The sequence below is a fragment of the Leguminivora glycinivorella genome, chromosome 21, assembly GCF_023078275.1.
Source record: "Leguminivora glycinivorella isolate SPB_JAAS2020 chromosome 21, LegGlyc_1.1, whole genome shotgun sequence".
Classification (NCBI taxonomy): Eukaryota; Metazoa; Arthropoda; class Insecta; order Lepidoptera; family Tortricidae; genus Leguminivora; species Leguminivora glycinivorella.
Window position 1 is genome coordinate 7,539,986 of NC_062991.1, and position 27,684 is coordinate 7,567,669.

General features: G+C 37.9%; 2 protein-coding genes across 2 annotated transcripts in view; one reads left to right on the forward strand and one right to left on the reverse strand.

Moving 5' to 3' along the window:
• Positions 1-27,684, forward strand: part of LOC125237420 — a 411,697-nt gene that overhangs the window by 72,367 nt on the left and 311,646 nt on the right. The window contains exon 2 of the mRNA XM_048144480.1: positions 4,201-4,224. The gene's annotated coding sequence lies outside the window, so the exon portion shown is untranslated. The remainder of the gene's footprint in view (positions 1-4,200; positions 4,225-27,684) is intronic.
• On the reverse strand, positions 3,159-3,720 carry LOC125237424 (60S ribosomal protein L18a). Its single transcript, XM_048144485.1, has one exon. It carries the CDS (start codon positions 3,697-3,699, stop codon positions 3,166-3,168), a length of 534 nt encoding a protein of 177 aa, XP_048000442.1. The 5' UTR covers positions 3,700-3,720; the 3' UTR covers positions 3,159-3,165.

Genomic DNA, 27,684 nt, shown 5'->3' on the forward strand with positions numbered 1-27,684 from the left:
CGCTACCTGGCGATTGAAACGCAATCTGGTTCTGTCGCGCCACTACAGAAGCACACCTCGGGTAATGCCGATAAAATATTATGTATATGAAAGAAGCGCGTTCGTTCGCTCACACAGTTAGACTGTGAGCGAAAGAACGTCGTATACGTAGGTGAACGCGTACCATGCTTGTATGAGTGAGATATTGCAGGTCAACTGGTAGCGTTCTTAACCGGCGGTAACTGTGAGGTTATCGAGAGGGGGTGAGCAGCACTTTCAGCGGGCAGCGGGAGTGGCCATACTGTACAATAGTACATACTTTTTATCATACTGTGCCACTACAGAAGAAAAGTAAAAGCTAGCTGGGCATTTTAACGAGAAAAGATACAATTTTTTTTTCTAAAATAGGTAAATTTAATGTTTTCCTTACTCAGAATCACGAGCCCTGTCCTACTAGGTAAAAAAAAAGTGTCCCAATAATTTTCCCAGTTCGTTACCATTTTTCAAATACTTTTTTTTAACAGCAGTTACAAAGTGGAAACTAGAAATAATATAAAATTTTGGGACCACTTTTTTGACTCTTGTTTTTTGGTTCTAAATCGAAAGGGCTCATGATACTGAGTAGGAAAAACTTAAAATTTACCTCCCTCAGAACAAATTATTTTTGGAAATTCTTATCGCGAAAATCTGCCCGAAAACCTGTGTGACCTTAACGTGACTGAGTGGCATCAAATGCACAGGATAGGAGTGAAAGGCGGAATCTAGTGCCGGAGGCCAAGATCCACTTCGGGTCGTTGCCATCGCAGTAAGTTCTCGCGAAAATGCCCATACATGCTAAGCGTAAGCGACTGTGACTTTGGCTATGCACCCTTGGGACGCCTCGGGCGAGGCTTTGACGATGGATCCCCAATTTAAACGGTCAATATCTATGTGTTGTTGTTTGTATACATAATTATGGTAAGCAGATCGTTTAGGTGAGGGAATTTGAATTTGGATAGTAAATATTGGGTTTTTTGAGGTAACTAAAGGTATGCTATTGATTTTGTTTGTTTGATGTTTATTTTCGCTGTATTGTGAGCTAAAAGTGGGTGATAGATGTAGGAGCAAGTTCCCGTACTTAAAGATTTCAAACCGGTTGGATCGTCGACAAGTAGGTATGCGGTTTTAAAGTACGGTTTTGAAGTACGCGTACTTACGGCGACGCACACTATCGAAAAAGTTCATCGCGTCATAAGTACGCGTACTTAGATTCTATAGGAGATCAAAATAAAAAAGATTCCTTTGCTAATCCGCGAATAGAGACTTAGGTTAGGACAACGTGCTAGTTAACCAAATTTTCGCATGTAAAAACGATGATCTGCTATTAGCATGATGGCGCAAGATATACTGCCGGTCCTTATGATTAAAGCAATTAGAAAAAGACGTGTGATCTATGTCGTGGTGAATGGTGTAGGTAGATTCTGTCGCGCCAATCATGTGCTAGCCAGATGCACTTTCAATACTACAATCAGGGTGCGTAGCCGAATGCACAAACGCTCACAAAATGCTCACGATAATATCTCTTTCGTAGCTATATATCTCTATCGCTCTTGCGTATTGACGCGACAGAGCCAGACTACATTTCTACGGCGTTTTGGTGGCGTTTTGTGTCGCAGAAATGCCATTTGGCTACGGGGCCAGATATATCGTAGCGGTAATTAGCTCTTCAAAAATGGTAGACCGCCAAGATGACCGGTTAGCAGCGAGCTCCTCGCAACGTGTAGGATCGATATCACACGCATTCAGGTGACGCTTCAGCACATCCTTATAACGAAGATGCTGACCGCCGTGCTTCCGCTTACCTTCTGCTAATTCTGAGTAGAACATAGCTTTAGGCAAGCGGCGATCATCCATTTGGAGGACATGCCCAATTGCCCACACCACCTGAGTTGACGCTGCATCAGTAGAGCCTCCATCCCAAACATCCCGGAACGACGTAGAACCTCAGTATTCGGAATCGGGTCCTGCCATTTAATCCTCAGTATGGATCTTAGACATCTTAGGTGGTACGTGTCTAGTTTTTTAATATCAGACTTCTACAGGCACCATGTTTCTGCGCCATACAGAAGTACTGGGATTATGAGGGCCTTAATACACGTTTATTTTTGTCTCAAGCTTGATGTCGTGGGACCACCAGACACGGTCACTGAGACGACCGAAGTTAGCAGCGGCGCTAGCAATGCGCGATGTCATCTTCCGGTCATCTTGGCGGTCTACCATCTCTGAATCGTCTGAGTCGTTTGAGGAAAACCGCCTCGCGACGTTAGACTTACAACGCCAATTACGCAAGGAAAGACCTAAACCCTCCTACGTGTATACGTACAACACGGCCGGTCAATTACTACTATAGATAAATAATTTATTTATTATTATTTATTTGTTTGTCTTTTCCAGTTCTCGGGACCATGGGGTCCCGGACTTTTGGGAGGCGTGCGTGGGGCCGAAGCCAACAGCGCAGAGGCCCTTTAAGACAGTTTAATTTAAAGTAATGTGACACTAGCCGGCGATTGTCCCTGTCCGCACTATAGAATGCACCCAAGGACAAGCCCCGGTTAGTGTAAAACTATTGCAATGTAAAGAAACAAATTATACTGGGCTATTGGGTTGAAATGTTAGTGTGCTGGTGACCGGTCTATGGAAAGGTCTATGGCACCTGCCTTGATCATATGTTTTAAAAACACGAAAAAATAGGCAGGCGGTGACTCGCCAACTCACTATATGGGTCCCCGAAAACGGCCGCTCGCACGGAGCGACAAGGGGACAACATAGCGTGAGCGGCTCAGGGTGTGGAGAGGTGTGCGCCGCTTTCTACCCAGTCTGTACGAAACAGCCACTGTGCCAACTCGCGTCTTATGCATATTTCACTTCCACCCTGCGAGCATATAGCTCTGGCACCCCACTCTGGACGGCCGGTTAAGGCAAGCCAGAGGTGAGAATCCTGCGGCCCCTGCTCAGTGTTCACTCCGGCCGGCCAGTAAAGGCAAGCCGGAGGGAGGGGCCTGACCGACTCTCGGGGGCATGGGACCCAAGGGACGCCACTTCCCATTCAGCTCGCCACAAGCTGCCCTGGGGGCTTTTTTTTTTTTTTTTTTTTTTTTTTTTTTTTTTTTTCATGTTAACGTGGTTGTATTAAAATTATCGCGTAATCTACAGGAAGTAGGTGTTGGGCCTCTTGTACGCGAACTTGTTGAGTCGCTTGTGGTGGTGCACGCGCTTGGGCAGCGGGAAGCGGATGGCGCTGTTGTGGAACTGCTTCACCTGTGGTCGGCGGCAGGCGGCGGCCTTGATCACCTCCACTTTAATGATGTGAATGGAGTGAGCGCGGGCCCTGTGACGAGCGCCCATGTCTCGGTAGCACTGTGTGACGGCGCCGCCGACGCTGAGGTCGCGGTACTCGCGGTACATGTTGTGCACGCCCGACCGGGACTCATAGCGCAGCCAGATACCGAAGTTCTTGATCTTGATGGGGCTCTTCTCTGGGATTTCCTTGATGGAGACAATTTCTCCAGTGGTCTTCTTGAACTTCTTCAGTTGACGCAGGAAGTACCAGAAACGAGACTTGGCCACAATTGGATCCGGAGAGAAGATTCTCATTTTGTATAGTGGCGTCTTGGGCTCACTGTCAGAGGGCAGCTTGCGCCCAATGACTTCATATTCCTTCAGCTCTCCTTTAGCCTTCATTTTCGGAGGATTTTACCTAAAATTTATTATTTATTTTATTTATTTATTTAATTATTATAATAAAAGGTAACAATGGTATAAAATATACAGTGCTCCACAAAACTAAGTTACAAGTTTGACTGTGGAGTCAAGAAATCAAATAATTCTAAGGTTAACTAACAATCAGATATCATCAAAATTCACATTTGAGAAACATTAAAATAACATAAACATAAATGCAGGAAGACGATCCCTTATAGAGTTTCTAAGAGATACTTTTTTAGCCGTCTTTTGAAGGTATTTTTGTTTTGTTCCTGTGTTATGTCATTTGGCAATGAGTTCAGTAAGTAGGGTATGCGTTTTTTAAGTGTCCTATCGCCGTAGTAATTCGACATTCTAGGAACTACATATTTGCCTGCTGATACGGCTCTGGTGTTATGGCTATGGTTAACTTTTTTAGCTCTTAAATACCAATATAATTTTTATAGATATCATATTTACGCTTATTATTGTTTGTTTCAGGGCCGTTCATAGGGGAGAAAGGAGGTAAGATTTGTTTAAGGAGTTTTGAAAACAAGGACAGCCGTTGGATGTCAAGAAACCTTTTTTTGTGATATGCAGAGATCGGACGGATTTGCGACATTCTTAGTGACTTACGTCATTTTAATGACTTTTAGTATGAGATGACGCACAAAAATCCGATCTCTGGTGATATGAGAGGCAAAGTAGCACTTACCAGGACGCCTGCATTACCAGAGAAGTTGGAAGTGCGTTGACAGCCTTTAAGATGGTATTAACTTGTGATTAACAGACACGTCCACTATGCTTAGAATGAATTTAAAAGTAGAAAATTACTGTCTTGAGTGAGACAAACTCACGGACTCTGGATTGATACTCCAGCGCTCTACCAACTGAGCCACCAAGACTTCAACCAGTTGGTCAATCGGATTTCAGGTTTCGCCTTACGTCAGATCGTTTGCTTACATCAGCAAAAACAAAAAAAGAATTGCTATTGCAATACAGCGCGGAATTGCTGCTAGCGTGATGGGCACCTTGCCGAGAAGCCAGGGCTTAGACTTTTAGGAATTTTAGGTATTTTTATTTCTTAATGAGATATTGAAAATAGATAAGCTGGTCTAGGGCATCAATTAAGACCAAATATGGAATTTAACTACATGCTATTTCCGAACTCCGAAGGTTTTTACAGAAGATTTTTAGACATTTGAATCGAGGGCAATCATTTTGATTTATTGAAAATGTACAAAATATACTATTCTGATTTATGTCTTCAATATTTATTTGTGCAAAAGTCGAAGGTCAAATCTAAGTAAAACCAATATCTGTAAAAGAAATATCAATTTCCAAAGGTCATTAGTTAAACAAACAGCGATTATTTTCCTGATTGAGGCTGAATTATTAGCGATCAAACGATCAAATTGGGGCCGATAGTATAAATGACAAGTATTGCTTTGAAATGTATATTTTTCCTCTCGAATTTTGTTTCTTGCGTTTATTTCTTTTATCTGAAATCAGTTTGGATTTCGGAGATGGATTCGTCTCTGACATTCAAACCTAAGTATCTACTTAGATTATATTTAGGCACTATAATATCTTCTTTTTACGGTTGTACACCGTGTTTTTTTTTTTTCCGTTAAATTCGACACGTAGGTTCATTATCAGGAACCATCCTGTATATCACTTTAGTTAAATTTGCCAAAAATCGTTTTTCATCGTTTTCATACATAATAAATGGATTCATTACTGTGAAAGACCCTTAAGAATAATATTCAAGTTAGTGTCAAGTGATTGACGGCACATATCAAAACAAATAACATTAGGGAGTGGTATAGGCTGTCACACACATGTTCAGTATTTTTTTTTTTAATAACTCAATGACCGTAAGAGTTAGGACGCTAGTTTCTTAGAGAAATTAAATGTATTTGATCTAAAGAACCTTCCCTCAAAGTTAACGGAATTCAATAAAAACAGGGTGTATAATAAATACACCCTGTTTTTATTGGTACTTGGGCGGATACTAGAACACAAGGATTATTATTTATACAGGATTTACATACTATTTAGTATGAACTAAGAATCGTATACGATACCTCGATTCGAGGTATACTTCGATTTTTTTGCGCCATCTATTAAATACTATCATAACTACACTGATGACGGTTGCAATTTTTTTTTTAAATGTGTATTGACGTGATATCATGATTTTAACATAAAGTAATGTGTTCTTAATAAAACATAAAAACACGCAAACGTATTTGGGAAAAATATGATTTTGGCCTCTTCCAGGCTGCGAACAGTGCAATCTAGTTTTAAGCCTAAAATACATTTCAAGGGATCGCTTTTTTGTATGGACTTTGCCAGTTCAGTATTAAATCGTTTTTGCTGGAAAGAAACAAATTAAGTTACATTTTACGTGTTCGCGATCGTGTAATTCATTCTGAACTCATGAACACAAAGGACTGAAAAGGAAACAATATCTCATACCTCGTTTTTGCTCACAAACGTAGAAACCACTAGAAGTCAACTTAAATTGTCTGCGTCTCAGACGTCCTTAAAATTATCTCCTTGTACTTATTGTTCTTGATGACGCGACTCAATAAGGATCAACAACAGGAGCAATTTAAAATAAAGGTGTATTTATAATACACATGTCACTCTACTTAATAGGTCAAAACGTAGAAAATATTACGATTAGTTGAACTTAATTAAAATTGCACGTCGAAATTGTGCACCTTATACAATTAAACATTCAGTGACATCTAGTAAAATATTTCACCTGATTGTATATCAAATCGTACATAAATATTATCAGATTGCACTTACATATTTAGACCCCCAATCAATCATTTTCATATACGCACAAAAAAAACGACATAAAACTGATGAAAAACCATTCCATTGTTACCGGGTGTCATTCAATCATTTCAATTTCCATTTATCATTCACTCACGGTTCGATCGTAAACATCTTATGAAGTAAACGTTTTTGCGTGAAATTTAGACTTTCACCCTTTCGTTTAAGCTTCATTACAGAATGCCATGAGACAAGTATAATAAGGTTAAAAAGTGGATACATCCCTTTGTAGTCGACTGTACAAGTATTTTTTATAACACTTTAAATTTTCAAATTTAGAACGTCGTAAGTCCGTGATCAATCAAAGACGGTACTGTCACAGTATAATAAAGAGTACTATCGTACAGTATGGTCACTTCCGCTCCCCGCTGAAAGCGCCGCCCACCCCCTCTCGGTTACCTCGCAGTTACCGCCTGTCAAAAACGCGACCAGTCGACCGGTCATATTTCACTCATACAAGCATAGTACGCGTTCACCTACACGAGCTTAGAATGTGTGCTAGGAACGCGCCTCTTTCATATATTTGATCGCCAGTGTCCGAGATGTGGTACTGGGTGGCTAGCCGAATGGCACAATCGCTCACGAAACGAAGCGCTAGTAGATATCTATCTCTATCGCGCTTGCGTATTGGCGCGACAGAGCCAGCGGCGTATCGCTTTCGTTTGGCGTCGGAGAAATGCCATTCGGCTACGGGGCCTGTGGTGTCTATATTTAATTATCTCAATTAACTTAGTTCCACATTTGAGTTAGGGCTGATTTTTGTACGAAAGTTATTAACCCCCGACGCAAAAACGACGGTGTTATAAGTTTGACGTGTCTGTCTGATTGTCTGTCTGTCTGTATGTGTGTCTGTCTGTGGCATCGTAGCTCCCGAACGGGGGAACCGATTTAGATTTAGTTTTTTTTGTCTGAAAGCTGAGTTAGTCGAAAGTGTTCTTAGCCATGTTTCATGAGAATCGGTGTAATATGTCGCGGTCGGGGGTTTTTTCAAAAAAATTAATTTTGAAAAGACATTTCATCAGTCCACACCATAGAAACTAAAATAACCTTACGTCATCCAGCCGGCGTATCATGCTTCCAATTTTATCACTTATCTATGTGGATAAAGCAAAGGACGTAGGTATCATGTCACGCTTTGGCAAGTATGTCACTTGTCAGTGTGAGAGTGATAGATGTCTTATCTTATCCACTTGGATAAGTGATAATGATAAAATTGGAAGCATATTATACCTACTTAAAGAGACCCATAATATACTCGTAGTTATTCTAATCAGTACTTTGAAGATCGAGTAGAGTATAGCTACCGTAATACTCGTATATACCATTTTTTCCCTCAAATTTTGTTAAAAAAACTTATATGAATTTTGGGTGACTAATTGGCTATCAGTCATATACTTACTTACTGTCGTATTGAAAACGAGGTGCCACGGCGACGTCTTATACGTATACAAAATCGTCTTTTTACGATTAGACCTAGATGTCGTTGATCGTTGAAATCTATATTTATATACACGTGTAGCTTTAATGTCCTCACGTGTATTGAAGTTTATATTAAGAAATAAGTGGCTGGCCCAAATTACCTCTTTCTTTGATTAAACTCGTCAATACACCTGACAAAACAAAGTCCCCCGCCGCGTCTGTGTATTTGCGATAAACTCAAAAACTACTAAACAGATTTTCATGCGCTTTTCACCTATGCATAGAATGATACTTGAGAAAAGTTAAGGTATATAACTCCCGCGACCACGGCCAGTGCAACCTGGCCGAAAAGTTGGGAAAAAGGTAAAATTATGTTAATTAATCGCGTTCGATCTGTATGTGACTTTAAATATAGGTATATATTTTGATTTTGTGTGAATTGGTTGAAATATGATGATATTTGGCCGAGCGTGTCGTTCTAAAATTGTTACATAACCTACCTGTTATAGGAAATGTGTCTCTGGCTCTCGATTGTTCACTTATTTTGTGTTGTTGCTATTAAATATCACGTAAGGAGGACTTTTTTATGTTTTCCTTGACTTCTACCACAGAACTTAATTTAGATAGAAGAAACAAATTCATATATATGTATAGGGGCCGAGCGTGTCAAATTTTGTACTGAAGTTGATTCTTGCCTGTAATTTTAAATATGTCTCAGGCTCTTGATTGTTCATAATTTTTGTGTTGTTGCAATCGAATATCACGTAACGAGGCATTTTTTATGTTTTGGTTGACTTCAACTTACAAAAATTGACGCCCGAAAGCTGCAAGCTGCGAGTAAAGACGGACAACTCAGTGGATTTCACTGAGTTCATTTGACACGCTAAGTAGATACGTTTGCTTGATCTATGGTATATATGACATCTGTGACTTCTACTTACCTACAAAAATGTATGGGCAAAAGCTGCAAGCTGACTGAGTTCCTTTAGCACGCTAAGTCGACAGGTTTGCTTGATCTATGTAATCTGTGCGATGTAGCTATGGATACTTAATTTAACATGTAAGTACAAGAAAATGATTATTATAAGCAAGAAAAAAAACCCACAATAAAGGTAGTTTCATCATTATCGTCCTCCTTGCGTTATTCCGGCATTTGCTACGGCTCAGTGAAGCCTGGGGTCCTTGACAAATAACTCCAAGATTTGGCGTAGCCACTAGTTTTATGAAAGCGACTGCCGTCTGACCTTCTAACTCCATTTTCCTCACGATGTTTTGCTTTACCGAAAAGCGGCTGGCAAATATCAAATGACATTTCGCACATAAGTTCCGAAAAACTGATTGGTACGAGCCGGAGTTCGAACGCGCGACCTCCGGATTGAATGTCGCACGCTCTTAAAGCTGGGCCACCAACGCTTGCTGTAGCTTTAGATACTTAATTTAAGTATCATATACAAGAGAAAGAGTATTATAAAATAAAAAAAAATAAAATAAAATTCATTTATTTCAGATAAAAAAATCCATATTATCACACATTTTACATATAAACAAACATTTAAACATAAAAATTATTTAAAAATTATTTTTTTTTATATTTTTTTTTATTTTTTTATTTTTTTTTTTTTATATAAGCAAGAACAAAATAGCACAAAAAGGTAGTTTAATAAAAAAAAATCAAGAAACCATGGAAAACATTAACATTTTTCACATAATTACCCTATGAAAAGCACCACTAGCTTTCACGCGGCCCACCTTAAGGCGTCGCCATACAAAGCTTTTTACTAAATCACTATTTCCCTAAGACTAAATAGGCACATGACTTAGCAGTACCGGTGATGGATGTAAGTGCCCCAATTTTGGTACTTATTGATTTATTATTGAGGAAGTGATGGTAAACATACCTACCAACTTTAGGGATGTATAAAAATGAAAGTAAGGGCCCATTTGTCAAAACTGAAAGTTACAAGTTACAAGCGGCAGTCTCTTTCCAACTTGTCATATTAGACATTGACAACCACTTGTAAATTGTAAATTATAGCTTCGAGAAATGTGCCCCTGACAGCTGTTTTCATATTTGATAGGTACTTGAAATCAGGCCTGTATTCGTAACAGGGGTAGGCAGAACTCATGAAACTGCTCAAGCTTGAGTACAGTCACGGGCATAAATAAGTGATGATTTCTGTATATACCTTGTCACATTAACATCTTGTTTGAAATGTCTTACGAAGTTGTCAAATGATTAAAAGCGACAAGGTACAGAAATCTTCACTTATTTTTGCAAAATAATTTTCAAATAAAAAAGCAGGTATTTAGGGTTCTCAAAGGTCGGCAACGCATAAGTGGCTCATGGGCGGTGATGACAGCTTCCCATCAGGCGGCTCGCCTGCTCGTTTGCTGCCTATTTCATAAAAAAAGATATACAGGGTGGCCCATTCAAATCGGTCAGTATGGGAAAGTCTGAAACTGTAAGACATACGAAGATTTGTTCTTAGGAACCATGTCACCGATTTTGATAAAAAGAAAAACTGCATTCATATAATTAAAAAAAAAAGTGTACCCAGCTGGGGAATCGAACCCGGTTGTTTTGAAAAAATAAACTTAGACTATTTCTATTCAGATATCGTTTGTGTAGGTCTTAAGCAGTAAATATCTCTAAGAAACATAATGTCTAAAATGAATAAAATGCATTTTTTTCACATACTTTAATTTATCATAGTAGGTGTTTAAAGTGACCACCGTTACAATATTCAGCAAGTTCACTTCATCTTTACAACAGTGTACAAAAATAGCTATAACACCGTTGAAGACCTAAAAGTAGCCATAGAGTCAACTTTAACGTAGATTCACCACATGAAGATACAAAATGCAATAGTAAGATCGTTACCTGTTGAATATTGTATTGAAAAAGACGGTGGTCACTTTGAACACCTACTATGATAAATGAAAGTATGTGAAAAAAATGCATTTTATTCATTTTAGACATTATGTTTCTTAGAGATATTTACTGCTTAAGACCTACACAAACGATATCTGAATAGAAATAGTGTAAGTTTATTTTTTCAGAACAACCGGGTTCGATTCCCCAGCTGGGTACACCTTTTTTTTTAATTGTATGAATGCAGTTTTTCTTTTTATCAAAATCGGTGACATGGTTCCTAAGAACAAATCTTCGTATGTCTTATAGTTTCAGACTTTCCCATACTGACCGATTTGAATGGGCCACCCTGTATATAGATTATGTGTAAATCCTAGTCAAATATGTTTTTAACCGCCTTCCAAATCTCAAGGGAAGGGGTTCTCAATTCGTCTGTATTTTTTTTAAATGTTTGTTCCTCGATATCTCCGTCGTTACTGGACCGATTTAGAATTTTTTTTTTGATTGAATGTATATGCATACAGATTGGTCCCATTTTTCTCAGAACCCAGTTCTGGTGGTGGAATCCTGGAGAAATCGAGGGAACTCCTCAAATCTGAAAGGCATACATATGGTGATTTTTGTGTTTTTAAAGGAACAGCATGCATTTACGTACGGAACAGTGACATTTGGTGCAGTGGAACTCCTGAATCCTGATGATGGTCAGAATGGAACTCCTCAAATCTGAACGGCACACTTATAGTGACTTTGGTATTTTTATAAGAACAGCATGCACTTACATCCAGAACAGTGACATTTGGTGCAGTGGAACTGCTGATGATGGTCAGAACGGAACTCCTCAAATCTGAACGACACACTTATAGTGACTTTGGTATTTTTATAAGAACAGCATGCACTTACGTCCAGAACAGTGACATTTGGTGCAGTGGAACTGCTGATGAAGAGTGAGCCGCCCCTGGTTAGAGTTCCGTTCTGATAATCATTCTCATCTGCAAGTACTTCAAAATCATCCAAATTTCAAAATTGGTTCAGAAATGACGGAGACATCGAATAACAGACGAATTGATAACATAATCCAACATTTGAAAGTGTTTATCATCAGAACCCCAAAGGAAGGCGGTTTTTTTTTCTTAAAAATTATTTTACACCACGTCGGCGGCAAACAACTCGTTTGATAGTAAGCAGTCATCGTAGCCTATAGATATGTTACTTGGGTGAATCAATTTTTTCTTGCTTTTTGCAAGAATTACCCTTACTTATTATTAGGTCTACTTTTGTGATTTTTAACCTTACCATCGTGAATAAAGATCCTTATTTCACGTATACCATTTTTAATTAAAAAATTTAAAAGAGATTCATTTTTAATTAAAAAATATGTGACAGCTATGTCCAAGAGACATTTTTTTCATACAAAATCCTCCCATCCTATAATTACATGTTGTAAACATTAAATAAATGTCATATACAAAGAAAAAGTGACCAAGGCCTCCAGTGTTCCGAGCTGGAATCGAACCAGCGTACTCCGCTTACCGGGCGAATGCCTGAACCACTCGGCCATCGGTGCACGAAGGCAAGGGTCGAAATTTCCAAGTATATGACATTCCCGAAGGCTCGTGGCGCCCTCTGCCATCCCTGAGGTAGAACAGTATGGTTCGACCTCCTAGCTGAATCAACTCAGGTGATTACAAGCTAGCGAAGAGAGATGGCGCTGCCATTCATACTCTAAGAACAAATTAAATTATTTTCATAGAAAATATTTTAACTTGTATTTTTTAAGTAGTAACACTACTATTATGTTATAAACATTAATTACACTAAATCCCAATTAAATTTTCTGACCACATGTAGTCGAAGTATGCGAAATTTTGCTGGCAAAGAAAAGTTGATTCACCCACTTGCAAGTTGCCGACCTTAAAATGAAGTTTACTTTACTTATTATAAAATTTCATACAGGTACGAGGTAACAGTCAAAGGCATACTTTATATGTACCTATTTATGATTTAATTGAACAAATAATGGAAAATCGATTTTACATATCATTAATTCGTTAAAAATACATAGGTACCACCCACTAACCAAATCTTTGACACTTAAAAATGTTTTTTCAGGAACAAAAGGAGTAGTCAAACTGAACTTCACAGGAATACAAAGAATAATAATTGCTATTCCCCTTAAATTAGGCTCAAAGGAACCTCAAAGGCTTGCCATATAATTAGGACAGAGACAGGAATTTCCTTGAAATTCGGAGGTTCATTTGTTTTTTAAAGGATTAAAAATTAAAGTGACTTCTCCAAGTTTTGGTCCGAAGTTGCTTTATTATATTTGGAAGCTTTATTTGACTTTAAAGGAATCACAATTTCAGTTCCGTAACTAGATTTGAGTTTATTAAAAAGTGCGAAGGTCACTGTGAAGACGTATATCCTTAAAAATCAGTATTTGACTCTCAAGTGTTGAAATAGTAAAGTTTGGTAAGAATGGAAATCTGAGCAAATTTTGTAAAAAATTTTTTTTATGTATTTTTATTTTCAACATAAAAAGCAAATTTTATTCATAAAAGTGGCACTTCAAATGAGTTCTGTCATTTTTTTAAAACCTAATTTCTTAAAGGCCTAAATTTCTGCTCACAGTTTGACACCTACGAGATCATGCCAAAAGAAATTAGATACTCAAAATTTACATACTTTATTCTTTATTACAGCTATCTATTTTTTCGAAGTATTCACCGTGAACACGTATACACGTTTTCATCCGTCTAAACCACTTAGAAAATACCGATGACCACTCTTCTTTAGACACCTCAGAAATTTCATAATTATACGCAGCCAGGGCGTCTTCTTTGTTCTCAAATCTATTTCTTTTTAATTTTTCTTTAATTTTAGGAAAAAGGTAAAAATCACAGGGGGCTAGGTCAGGGGAATATGGGGGGTGGGGCAGAATAGTCACGTTTTTTGAGCTGAAATAGTCACGTGTTCTAGCGGAAGTGTGCGGGGCAGCGTTGTCGTGGTGCCAGAGCAGGTGCCGGGTTCCTGACTTCGGCCGCTTGTCACACCAAGCTGACAGTACTCTTGGGGCACAAACTGTCACATACCATTCTGAATTAACTGTCTTTTGATCTTCTAGCACTATTGTAGCAATATGTCCCGTCTTGCAGAAAAATGAGGCAACCATTTGTTTTTGTGTACTTCGGGTTCGGCGACATTTTGTTGGCGTCGGTTCATCTACAAAACACCATACTGTGGACTGTCGCTTTGTTTCGGGATCGTAGTTATATAGCCATGTTTCATCACCTGTAAGTATATCATATACGTTTTTTTTCTCGCCTGCGTCGAATTTATCTATCATAAATTTGCACCAATCCATGCGACGGGGTTTCTATAAATCGGTGAGCTTGTGCGGCACCCATCTTGAAAAACGCTTATGAAGAGACAGTTTACTATGAATTATAGTTTGCAATGCTGCTGATCCAAAGCCCAGTTCACGTTCGAGCTCTACATATGTAATTCGTCGGTTCGCACGAATATTTTTTTCCACAGCCTGTACATTTTCTTCAGTGACTGCGGTTGGCGGCCGTCCGGTCTTCGCCTCATCTTTAAAGCTCTCCCGTCCTCTTTTAAATTCAGCAAACCAATTAAAAACAGTTGCACGTGAACACGCAGACTCTCCAAAAGTCGAGACTAAAAGTTCAAAACACTCTTGAGGTGTTAAACCTTTTTTAAAGTCATAATATATCATAACACGAAAATCACGTCCAGTAAGCTCCATTGTTGCGGAAAATTCCCGCCAAAATTATTTAGAAAAAAAATAATTAAAAAAAGAATCCTAAGAATTTCCAAGTGTTCCATTTTTAAATTTATAAGCAAATAACCTACCTTTACAATGGTGTATAACTGGCCAGTATCGATCAAATGACCATGGAGTATCTAACTTCTTTTGGCATGACCCTCGTAACAATGAGGATAGTGAGATTATGCTCCATAATTAAGATGTGATCAGGAATACTCTTTTAAAATTATTCGGTTTCCTCGTGTACACCATGTATACCGAGAAACCTTGACCTTGACTCCTCCGATCGCTCAAAAACTTTACCAAATAACTCAAAAAGTAATTTGTCATTCCTTTTGAAGCTGGGGTGTTCACGGGCCATTACGGGGTCAAAGGAATTTTGGCCAAGATGGGACACGCTGACAACACTGATTGTCGCATGTGTGGCGAAGAGGAAGAGACCGTCAGACATCTAATGTGTGAATGTCACGCCCTCGCCAGACAAAGAATGAGGAACTTTGGAGCAGACTACCTGGTACCAAAGGACTTCAGAGAGCTACCCATGAGCCTCATCATCCGATACGTAGAGATGGTCGAGAAGCTCCTGAACAGCTGAAGGATCTTAGGATCGAAGGGGGTAATTGCACAAAAGATCCCGATGGGTCGAAGTGTATCCGGAAGGACCCCGCAGATTTAAGATAAGATAAGATAAGATAAGTCACCCAACAATGAGGATAGTGAGATTAATTCCATAATTAAGATGTAATCAGGAATACGCTGTCAAAATTCTTCGGTTTTCTCGTGTTACAACATTTATACCGAGAAACCTTGACCTTGACTCCTCCGATCGCTCAAAAACTTTACCAAATAACTCAAAAAGTAATTTGTCATTCCTTGTGAAGCTCCGAGGTCGATTTTACGAGCGACGGTTTTTACGACTCGGCCCGAAGTGAGTTACTACGTTACCTCTGGGTGACGTTATTGGGTAGACTTACCGCGAATTTGACGCATCTGCTAACGTTCAACACATGCATTCAATATAACAATGGGTATTTATTTATTTATTTCCCATATTACCTATATGCAAGATACACTTATGTCCGTCAGGTTTCCCTATAACTAAAACAACTGTTATTACAATGGGTATTTATTTATTTATTTATTTCCCATATAAGTATGCAAGATACACTTATGTCCGTCAGGTTTCCCTATAACTAAAACAACTGTTATTACTTACTAATAACTACTGCACTTATTACTAGTACAGTAATGCCTATTTATTCTAAAGTTACAATCTTGCAATTCACCCAAACAAGTTTGTCCTTCAAATCGTCTGACACATTATAGTAAGATCTTTCAGTTAATCGTGCTTTTACAACTGTTTTGAACGTTTGGTCTGGTAAGTCTGTAATGTGACTAGGTATCTTATTGTAAAAATGTATCGATTGGCCTATAAACGACTTCCTCACTTTGGCCAACCGTATGCGGCGCACTGCAAGTTTATTTTTGTTCCGTGTATTGTAATTATGTATGTCGCAATTTTTTTATAATTTAAATATTTTTTTCTGGCGTACATGATAACTTCATAAATAAAAAGCGAGGGCAGTGTTATGATGTTGACTTCCCTAAAACGGTCTCTTAGCGAGGTAAGCGGGCTTAAGTTATATATTGCCCTCACTGCTCGCTTCTGAAGAACAAATAGAGATAGAGAGGTAGACGACATCCGCAAAATTGCGGGTCACAACTGGATGAGACTAGCTCAGGACCGGGATACATGGCGTGAAGAGAGGCCTATGCTCAGCAGTTGGCGATAAAGGCTGATATGATGATGATGATGATGATTAATTACAATACTTTCATACATAATACTTCGTTAAAAAAAGAGCAATACGATTAATAAGCTCTTATTTGCTTGTTATGTCCCATAAATTAAAATATTAGGGATTTAGAGTAGGTTTTGCAAAACTTATATAAAGTTTGTCGGACCTAATCGTGTACAGTCAACCAATTTGATTCCTAGGCCACTCTAGAACCATGTCGCAATGAATCAATTTGTGACATTTTACATGACAAATCTTTTATGACACGTTTATGACATGCGCAATGCATGTCATATTGACATCTCGACTTGCGAACATGTGTCAACGATAATGAATAGGAAAGGTTGAGGAAAGGAGTTTGCTTTTTTTAAATTATAAATAAGGTTACTCTTGGCCACAGACTAACCAAAGGCAAAGACGGCCTACGATGGAGTGAGCTCGCCCAGAAGATGCCTGTTCACACTTTATTTGACGGTTGCCGGGTTATATGACCTCGGAAATATAGTCACCGATAAGGAATTTGAAGAGTGCGCAGAAGAGAAGCAAAGCTTGCTTGTGTATCAATAAATTATTTTATTAAATATCGAAATGGAAATTTATTTTTATGTGAAAACTTCACTGAAACAGGCCACGGGAGTCTGGTGACCATTTTAAGGAGGTAAAAAAATTTTCTCAAATCGCAATAATATTTATTCAAGTATAATTTTCTGGATAAATTAACTTCAATATTCCGTAGTATCTATGATGTTTTTGTAGAAGCTTAAAAATATATTAGAGAAATAAATACTTTAATTACTCAAAAACAGACAGGATTAGGTATACACTAACAAAAACAGAATTTCAACAAACTATGCAAAAGTTTTAATAGATATTCATCACAAATGAATCGAAGCACAATAACTTTAATAACGCGTAAATACACCCTCACTTTGCATTACGTTTAGAAGTCGCTTGTGCATTGAGCCCACTAAATCCGTGCAAATGTCTAAGGCCCGCAGTGACTCCCAAACTTGTTGACAATGTTCTGTTAGAGCAGCCCGCGACGCGACTTCTCATTTGATTTTCATTTTGCCACATTTGTTGCAAACTGGAGGCACCTTATCTTGCGGATAGAAGTTAAGAACAGTTGGCAGCATGATTTGTTCCAAAATATACAGATAATCTGTTGCATTTGATCGAGGAGGCATATCAGCAAATTCACCTGCCAGACTCGTTCAGCCCCATAGATTAACACTGACGCAGCCTGACCCGTGGTTAGGAACAACGTGATCTTCGGTGTAACGAGTGTTGTCGTATCGCCACAAGTGCAGACGACCTGTGTCACTAGATTGGAAGGTTTTCTCATGTGAAAATATAACATTCGTCCAATCGAAGTCCAGATACTCCCGGGCGAAAGCTAATCTGACGTCTTTGTCTCATTCTTCGCATAGTGCCTGTGATAGAGCCCCAAAGAATGCAAACGTTTTCTAATGGTTTCAACACAGAAATTAAATTGATCAGCAAAATATTTGGTGAAATAAAATCATAATGTATAAATAAAATTGATGACAGAATGTTAACAATGTTGACGTCAATTGTCACTGTCTTCTTTTTCTGTTCATGTCATGGAGCAAAAACATTTACAAACTCTTTTCTTTTATTTCATGTTATGATCGGAAAGCTGATAATCGTTTGACACGTTATTTTGACGTTATTCCTATCATTCTATCAACTATCTAGTACTTATTGCGACAAAGTTCCATAGTGGCCTAGGAATCAAATTGGTTGACTGTACTGGTTGATTGCAGGTTATGGAGTGCCATATCGTGTACCTACCTACAGTAGGCTACTTGCCTCCTAGTCAAATCAACGAATTTGAACGACTTTCTATGGAATTAATATAAAGTCGAATTGAGTGACGTTACGGTCAATTCAGTTACTTTAAACAGAAATTCAATTTAAAAATAACTTCTGTCCATGTTTTTCTAATAATTATCTGATGCTTTATTCTGCGCAGAGTATAAAATATTTTATTTTAAAAACAGTCAAGTTCCCTCTTATAATGCAAATACTCAAGAACAATAGGAAGAACTAGCTACGTACGCTTAAAAAGACACTGATGACAAATGGTAATCATAACTAAGTTTTACTAAGTATACGCCTAGCTAGATCTATCAACTCAGGTATCTAATGGGTCGGTAACGCGAATGTGACACCCCTTGAGTTGTAGGCGTCCATAGGTTACGGTGACCGCTTTCCATCAGGTGGACCGTATACCTGTTTGCTACCGACGGTGACGTGGTATTAAAAATGTGGTAAAACACAAAGAAAAATGCTCTGTTTTCTTACAAAATATCTGTTACCATCTCAAAATACGGAGCAAACCGCGCAGACAAAAACATCGATAAAATAAAGTCCCGACACGGAATGAGATTACGGCCCTCGGGCGATATGTATTTGTATGTTTCTCGTGTCGCCATTGTGCCGAGTGCATGCTGCAGCTCTGTTCTTGAAGGGATGGGATACTATCGATAGGTTTGTCGATATTTTGAAAATTAATGTCACGATACTTTAGATTTTCAATAATTAGCGTGTTTTGCTGAACTTTTATGTAAGTCCTTGTCAAGTTAAAGACATTTAATTTTTAGAGTACAAAAATACTTGAATCAAAATCATACATCGGCTTTTAAACTCCATTTCATTCATAATATACTTATACGATGGTAATAATGCACATGTTCAGAATACAAACAAACAAATGGGCAAACGTAAAAAAATCATAAAGATTTCTTTGACTTTGCAATGTCATGCCATAAAATGTAGTTTACCTACGTTAACACATGTTATCTACATCATCATCCTCCTTGCGTTATCCCGGCATGCCACGGCTCATGGGAGCCTGGGATCCGTTTCACTATCATGTTATCTACATACCTACATTATTTTATGTTTATTGGTAACCTAGAGTGCCTATGTGCGTTTAATTTGTCTCAGTGCTGGATTGTCTCAATCTTGCTGTGTTGACACCTTTACGCGAGGCTATACTTTAAGCTTTTATAATACATTGATCACTGATATTAAACATATTTAGAACACAGTTTGTTAATGGGCAAACGAGAAATTTCATTACATTTCTTTGAATTTGCATTGTCATACCATAAATAAAATACGGCTTACCTAAGTTTTCACATGTTATCTACATAGCTACATTATTTTAAGTTTATCGATGACGAACCTAGAGTGACTAGATCACTGTGTCCCAACACTAGTGGAGAGTGCTAGAGCGCGGCCTATGTACGTTTAATTTGTCTCAGCGCTGGATTGTCTCAGTCTTGCTGTGTTGACACCTTTACGGGGGGCTATTCTGTTACTTGGGTTTAGCTTTGAAGTTTTTTATAACACGATGTTGGTACAGTCACCTGACATCTCTTTGCATGTCGGAAAATATAAGGTACAGCGGTATCAAACATCAGGCCCATCGCTACGTTCAAAGGCTTCATACCGGGGTAAATTCTGTTCTAATAGTTTTGCAATTACAGTGGTTCACTACTTAAACAAGACAGTAAATAATGAACAGATTCGAACTTCAAGGTACATATATCCAAAAATTTTCAGTGTCAAAAGTGACGTCTCAGCGACTATTCACACACAGGCGACGCATGTCGCAAGACGCGGAACGAATGTTAGCGCCGCGCCGCCCGAGTGTAATTTAAAAAACGTCTCCTCAGTACATTTTGTATAGGAAGGACGTAAGACGCGCCCTAAGCGACGCGGCGCGCGCCTCAAGTCTCAAACAAGACGTTAATGTGACAAGGTATAATAGAAATCATCACATATTTATGCCGGTGACTGAATTGAATTAAACTCATAACCAAAAAAGATTGAATTTATAAAACAACACACAAACACAACACAGAGAGATAACAGATTTTAGAAATTCATCCATCCATCCACCCATAATATATTTATTATATATTATATTATTTTATATTAATACTATAAATGGGAAAGTGTGTGTGTCTGTTTGTTTGTCCGTCTTTCACGGCAAAACGGAGCGACGAATCGACGTGATTTTTTAAGTGGAGATAGTGGAAGGGATGGAGAGTGACATAGGCTAGTTTTTGTCTCTTTCTAACGCGAGCGAAGCGGCGGGCAAAAGCCAGTCCATACTAATATTATAAATGCGAAACTGTGTGTCTGTTTGTTTGTCCGTCTTTCACGGTAAAACGGAGCGACGACTCGACGTAATTTTTTAGGTGAAGATAGTTGAAGAGATGGAGAGTGACATAGGCTACTTTTTGTCTCTTTCTAACGCTAGCGAAGCCGCGGGAAAAGCTAGTATTGATTAAAAGCGTTGTTGACGTATCTTAAGTTCAAAGCAGGTCGTATCTCTCAACACATAAGTAACCTGGAAACTGGAGCAAGTTTGCCGAGTACATACGTAGCCGGATCCTAATAGTAAACAAGTTACAACTTTGGAAACCAGCTGCCAGCTTGTAGCTGCAAATCTTGTATAAGAATAGATAGTACTTATAAACTATTCTAGAAATTAAATTAAATACAATATAACCACGATACAAAATAAAAATAGCTTAGCTTAGCTAGACTAGCTTTCAAACAGACGAAGTCAAACTTACAACGCCCCGTCGTCGAAATGTGATATTTTTGAAAAAAAAATGCAATTTCTACTCAGAAAGAATCACTAGCTTTTTCAATCCTAGTAGTTAAAAAATTGGTCCCATACGATTTTTTCTTATTTTGTTACCATTTTCCGTACGTTGTTCCTAACAAAAGAGGAAAGTAACTAAAATGTATGGAAATTCTGGGACACTTTTTGCCTCCCAGTGAGATTGAAAGTACTCGTGATTCTGAATACAATTGACCTAAAATTCCCTAAAAAAAACAAAATAAAAAAAATGGCAAAAAAAAGAAATGATCAAATAAAAAAATATATTTATAAGATAAATATAAAATTAAATTCGAGAAGTTATTACATTGAATGGGATGTGAAACTTTAAGTTTCCGATGGAGAAATCTTTTTTTGTGAAATATTAGAAACCTTTTTGGAAACTTTCCACAATCTGTAATGGCATTGTATACAAAGTGTTTGGAATGGCACTGTTTACAATAGAGTTAGTGGTAATGCGTGAAATCGGTGAAAATGAGAAATGGCAAGTTTTTTGCCAAACTGCCGACTTTATTGGATTGAAAAATAATTTGTAAACTATCTGTTTATCTGGCGAATTCCCGACATTTTAAAAAGGAGCAAGAGCTCGTCAACTGTTTAAAAAAGCGTATTCTGATTCTAGTCACTATGCAAAGATTGGGTGGTACTTACAGAATCACCCTAAGTATATGTTTATGGACCCCGGATGGTTGATTTTAGAAGCCAAAAAATTAAGTACAAACCATATTGTTTTTTTATCAAGCAGAAACGTCAGTAAACAATACTACAAATTTTAAAATTAAAGGAAAATTTGAAAAATATACACTGTTGAGGGAAAGCATGGGTATATTTTTACACATATGAACGGCTAAACCGGTGTTCCGGGAGGTCACAGGTTCGAGTCCTTTTTCTTTAATTCGCAAAAATATTTTGTCAGTAATGTCAGTATTGATACAGATATCGTTTCTCAAGCTAAGTTTAACATGGATGTATCAAGGCAAGGCTTAGCTCGGCAAACAAGGGCTAGTCATCAGACTGTTTACCGATTACTGGCATGGCCAACATTACGAGGGTGTCACTTAAACGGTTAACAGGATATTTGAGATGATAAACAACACAACCAAACTCATTTAGGTTGTTCAAATTGAAATCAAGTGATAGCTCATTTTTTACGAAAGCTGGTACGAATGAAAAGTATGAAACTTTTATTGTGTGAGTGACAACAGACTGCATCGGCATACGATTAGAGCCACCATTTTATTAGTGAATGTTAAAGCACACATAGATATTTTAATTCACTCATTCATTCCATTCGCGCTAGCGTCAAAATTGTGAATCGACCTGCAAGGTTAGCACATAATTGTCGCGAGAGAGACTACCCGTCCTTATGTCATTAATACAATTCGATGAAGACGTGTGATCTATCTCACGGCGACATACTCTCGCGGCAATCATGCTAACCCTGCTGTAACACTTAGGCGACTATTTTGATGCATTTTTTGTTAAATCATAAATGATTAAATGATGCAAGCAAGCATATCTTCACTACTTTTAAAAAAACTTGTATCTTCGTCTGTCAATGAAAAGAAAATTGTAGTATGTATGTATGGAATGCATATACTCGTAGACTTACTGCGTTTTAACTTTGAGGAGCAGCGTGAAATACGAGATTTTTTCAAAGTAGTGACGATATGGCCCACTGGTTGTAGTTCATTGACGTCTCGTTCCTAGGGTCGCCAGCAACTCCAGAGGTATTTCTCCAGATTTGTAAATATCGTAAAGCTACTTTATATACCTACTCCTATATAGATATTTAGGAGTCGTTACTGATTTAAACTGAAGACTGGCCGACTGCCATACACAAAGGCAGTACTTGTCGACTAAACCCAAAAAAACCCTAAAAATAACAACCAAAATCGCGGACCCCGTTTTCTCAAAGTCACGTCAACAAAGTTACAGTTTATTAACAAATTTAGTGCGGTACTCGCGTGCCCTGGGTTCAGTAGGAGGCCCTAAATCATTGTCTGGCTTAATATTCCGATATTTTTCCACGAGAACTGGGCATCCATCATGGGCCCGTGTCGCGAATGGTGCAAGTTACAGAAGATAATTATTCAATATTATATTAGGTATAGGACTTCTTACACAGTCCCACGGTAAGCTCAAAGCTTATGTTGTGGGTACCCAGACAACCATATATATATTTAAATATATACTTATATAATACTATCTTTTCCAAGCGGCTTCGCTCGCGTTAGAAAGAGACAAAAAGTAGCTATGTCACTCTCCATCCCTTCAACTATCTCCACTTAAAAAAACACATCAATTTGTTGCTCCGTTTTGCCGTGAAAGACGGACAAACAAACACACACTTTCCCATTTCTAATATTAGTATATATATATTAATATATAGTATAGTATGGATACAAATACTACTTATATACATAGAATAGAAAAAATCCATGACTCAGGAACAAATATCTGTGCTCATCACACAAATAAATCCCCTTACCGGGATTCGAACCCGGGACCGCGGCTTAGCAGGCACAGACCGGTCGTCATGGTGATGAACAAAGAAGAGGTGAGGTGAACGACAATGTATTCAAATTAAATAAGGGTTCCTTTTGTACCTTTTTGGTACGGAACCATAAAAATGAAATCGATATCAGAGACTAGGTAATAGGTACTGTACTGTATGTAACTAAGTAGTTCAAAAACCCAATTCATCAAAATATTTTACAAAATAAGTTAATTTGTTAGTCAGAATCAGCATCGTTTTTGAGAATAACTAGGTACCTATATTAAGATATTTAAAAAAAGAGGTGAATAAGTGCATCTGCATCATGAAATTTTTATTTTATTTATACATATAAACCTTCAAACGGCAAATGAATCGTAGAGTTAGCTTGACCATAAGTTAAACCATTTTTGCTGCCAAAACCAATTGAAAGATATTACTACTCTATTATACCCATTTAACGTAATTATACTGTCTTTCATGTGACAAACGAGAACTAGGGTAAACTCGCCTCATTCGGTGACACGCCTAATTGCACTATTCCGAAAGACGATTTTTGGTTGTTTCACCGAATTAGGCGTTTCACCGAATGAGGCGAGTTTACCCTATTACCCTACAGACGCTACAGAACTAGAACGTATGTATTGTATATTTTTTATGATGGTCTGTTCTCCCACTTAACGAATATGTAAAACGCTACCGCTTGTCTCCTGACACACCTTCGCGCAATGAAGCCAGAACTTACTGTACTCAACGTGCCTCAAATTACCTCAAAACTCTTCACGTCGCTGATCTTTCAGCTCATTTTAAACGTTTTTAAACGTTGCAAATATAAAGGCAATCGGCCTTGTAACTTAAATGTTATTTTAAAATATGAAAAATTTTTTAAATGAAAAGGAGATAAATTTAGTTAGAGCACTAGAAAAGCGATACGAGATGTTATTATCTCGACTACGATAGACAGGAATTATTATTTATATTTTATTTTCTGCTCACTCCAATTGTAATAATATATATTCCCAAGTGTACCTAATTCAATTGCTTAGAAACCAAAGAGGTTCGAGTATATACAGAACTAGCTTTTGCCCGCGGCTTCGCTCGCGTTAGAAAGAGACAAAGTAGTCTATGTCACTCTCCATCTCACGAACTATCTCCACTTAAAAAAATCACATCAATTCGTCGCTTCGTTTTGCCGTGAAAGACGGACAAACAAACAGACACACTTTCCCATTTATAATATTACCTCTAGTATTGTTTACTGTCAAAGTAAAATGTATGTATGTATGTAAACACTTTATTGTACATAAGACAAGTTAGGACATAGAAATACAGTATAGTTATGGTGTACAAAGGCGAACTTATCCCTATAAGGGATCTAAAATGTGTAGTCACAGTGTATAGACTGCCATCTTTTGACACATGATTAAAAGTTTTGAACCTCATATTTGACAATTTGGCCCATATTCTTTACCCATCATCATCATCATCATATCAGCCCTTTATCGCCCACTGCTGAGCATAGGCCTCTCTTCTAGTACGCCACTTGTCCCGGTCCTGAGCTAGTCTCATCCAGTTGTGACCCGCAATTTTCCGGATGTCGTCCACCCAACGAGCCAACGGATGCCAAGCGCTTCTTACATCTGTGAGCGGCCACCATTCTGTTAACATTTTAGTCCATCTGCCGTCACTCTGCCTAGCAACATGTCCCGCCCAACTCCATTTTAGTTTGGTAATGACGAAACCCACGTCTAGCACCTTGGTGCGACGACGGATCTCGGCATTCCTCACCCGATCTTGAATCTTGATACCGAGCATGGCGCGCTCCATGGCTCTCTGTGCAACTCGGATCTTATGCACAGCCTTTTTAGTGAGCGTCCATGTTTCGGCACCGTAGGTCATGGTGGGCAGGACACATTGGTTAAAGAGGCGAGTCTTCAGGCATTGTGGAATGTTAACAGGTTTGAGGATGTCCGCCAACTTGTTGAATGCCGCCCAACCCAGCTGGGTTCTCCTCGAGATCTCCTGCTCCTGGTGTGTTTTGTCAAAAGATAGAATATGTCCAAGATACACGTAATGCTTGACAGACTCTAGCTCTTCGTTCCCCACCATAATGGTTGAGACCGAATCACCGGAGATGTTCGTCATAGTTTTCTATACTTGAAATAAAATATTTGATGCAGTGCACGAAATAAAGAACCACATAATTAAAAGAAAAATATGGATATCAGTTATGTTTAAGCATAATTTTTATTTAATAAGTCAAAGAGAAAGATAAAAAGTACAGTGTATAGACTGTCATCTTTTGACACATGATTAAAAGTTTTGAACCTCATATTTGACAATTTGGCCCATATTCTTTACCCATATAATTATGCTTATAATTTGTTCTACCGGTTGAGGTGCCAGTCTCAATTCTCCTAGTAATTTTAATATGTAGGAATGAGTTATCTGCAGTGGGTCCAAAACGACCCAATAGGCATATATGGGTTACTTGATGCATGTTAAAATTATCAAATATTAATATTATCGCCATCCAGTCGAGAATCAATCGAAGATGTACGGTAGAATCTTAGCGCAAACAATAGGCTACTAGACTCATATCGAATTAGGCACAATAAATGATTGTCTTCTGTAGTAATCGACATAAAAAAAACAATATTTATCGATTTTGGGTATTAAAAGTGTACGATGACTACGTATTTTCGATAAAAAATGTGTGTGATTTTTTATTTATTTTGGCCACCGAAAACGCTGTCAGCGACGTGTGACGTCATCGAATTAGAACCTTACTGCATGTCAAAACAATCACTTACATATTGAACTTTATTTCCTTCATACTTAAAAAGTCATAAAATTTTGTTTTCGAGTAGAATAACTTGATGCGCAGATAATCTGTAGATTGACATGACTGTGTTGTTTTCGCCTGGTTACGTAAAAGTATACTTTATAAATATTTTTTGCTGTTTTTAAGTCATAATAAAATATGGTAATATTTTATTTCGGTTAATTGGACAGTACTTAATCATATACAGACAGACTTTAAAAAACCGGCCAAGAGCGTGTCGGGCCACGCTCAGTGTAGGGTTCCGTAGTTTTTGGTATTTTTCTCAGAAACTACTGCAACTATCAAGTTCAAAACAATTTTCCTAGAAAGTCTTTATAAAGTTCTACTTTTGTGATTTTTTCATATTTTTTAAACATAATGGTTCAAAAGTTAGAGGGGGCGGGACGCACTTTTTTTCCTTTAGGAGTGATTATTTCCGAAAATATTAATATTATCAAAAAACGATCTTAATAAACCCTTATTCATTTTTAAATACCTATCGAACAATATATGACACGTTGGGGTTGGAATGAAAAAAAATATCAGCCCCCACTTTACATGTAGGGGGGGTACCCTAATAAAACATTTTTTTCCACTTTTTATTTTTTCACTTTGTTGGCGTGATTAATATATATATTGGTACCAAATTTCAGCTTTCTAGTGCTTACGGTTACTGAGATTATCCGCGGACGGACGGACGGACAGACAGACATGGCGAAACTATAAGGGTTCCTAGTTGACTACGGAACCCTAAAAAGGGTCAAGTAGCCTATTGTCACCTTGTCTATGCCCCCAGAGAATTGCGTTTTCTCCTCTTTGTTCAAATCTTACCGCTTTTTTTTTATTTCAACCTTTAAAATTATGATTATTTGAAGACAATTTCTTTTACAATATCTTTAGTTTTTAACGCCAATGCAAATAACGTCGCACAGTTTACCACACAAAGCTTAAACTTTTAATAAGGACGTTTTTGCGTTCAGCGTTTAACTTAAAAGTCTCATTACAAGTTCTAGTTTAAATGTAAGTCTAGAATTAACTAGAAATAAAGACATTTAGCTCTTTAGCGTGTTCATTTTTAGAGTTCTCGTCTATTCTTTGACGAAATTCTATCTTGGTATGTTTAAGTAAGACTGATTAGCGACTTACTTTAAATAAACTTTGTTATTTTTTTTTTATAAACACTGGTCATTGCCTATGGTTTTTGAACGCTTTATAAAGTGTTTATGATATTTGGGTAGATAAATGACGTTTAAATTCATGTGCAATAACTACCT

Excerpts from the sequence above, each read along its gene's own strand:
- LOC125237424 (XM_048144485.1), bottom strand. The coding sequence starts at position 3,699 with ATGAAGGCTAAAGGAGAGCTGAAGGAATATGAAGTCATTGGGCGCAAG.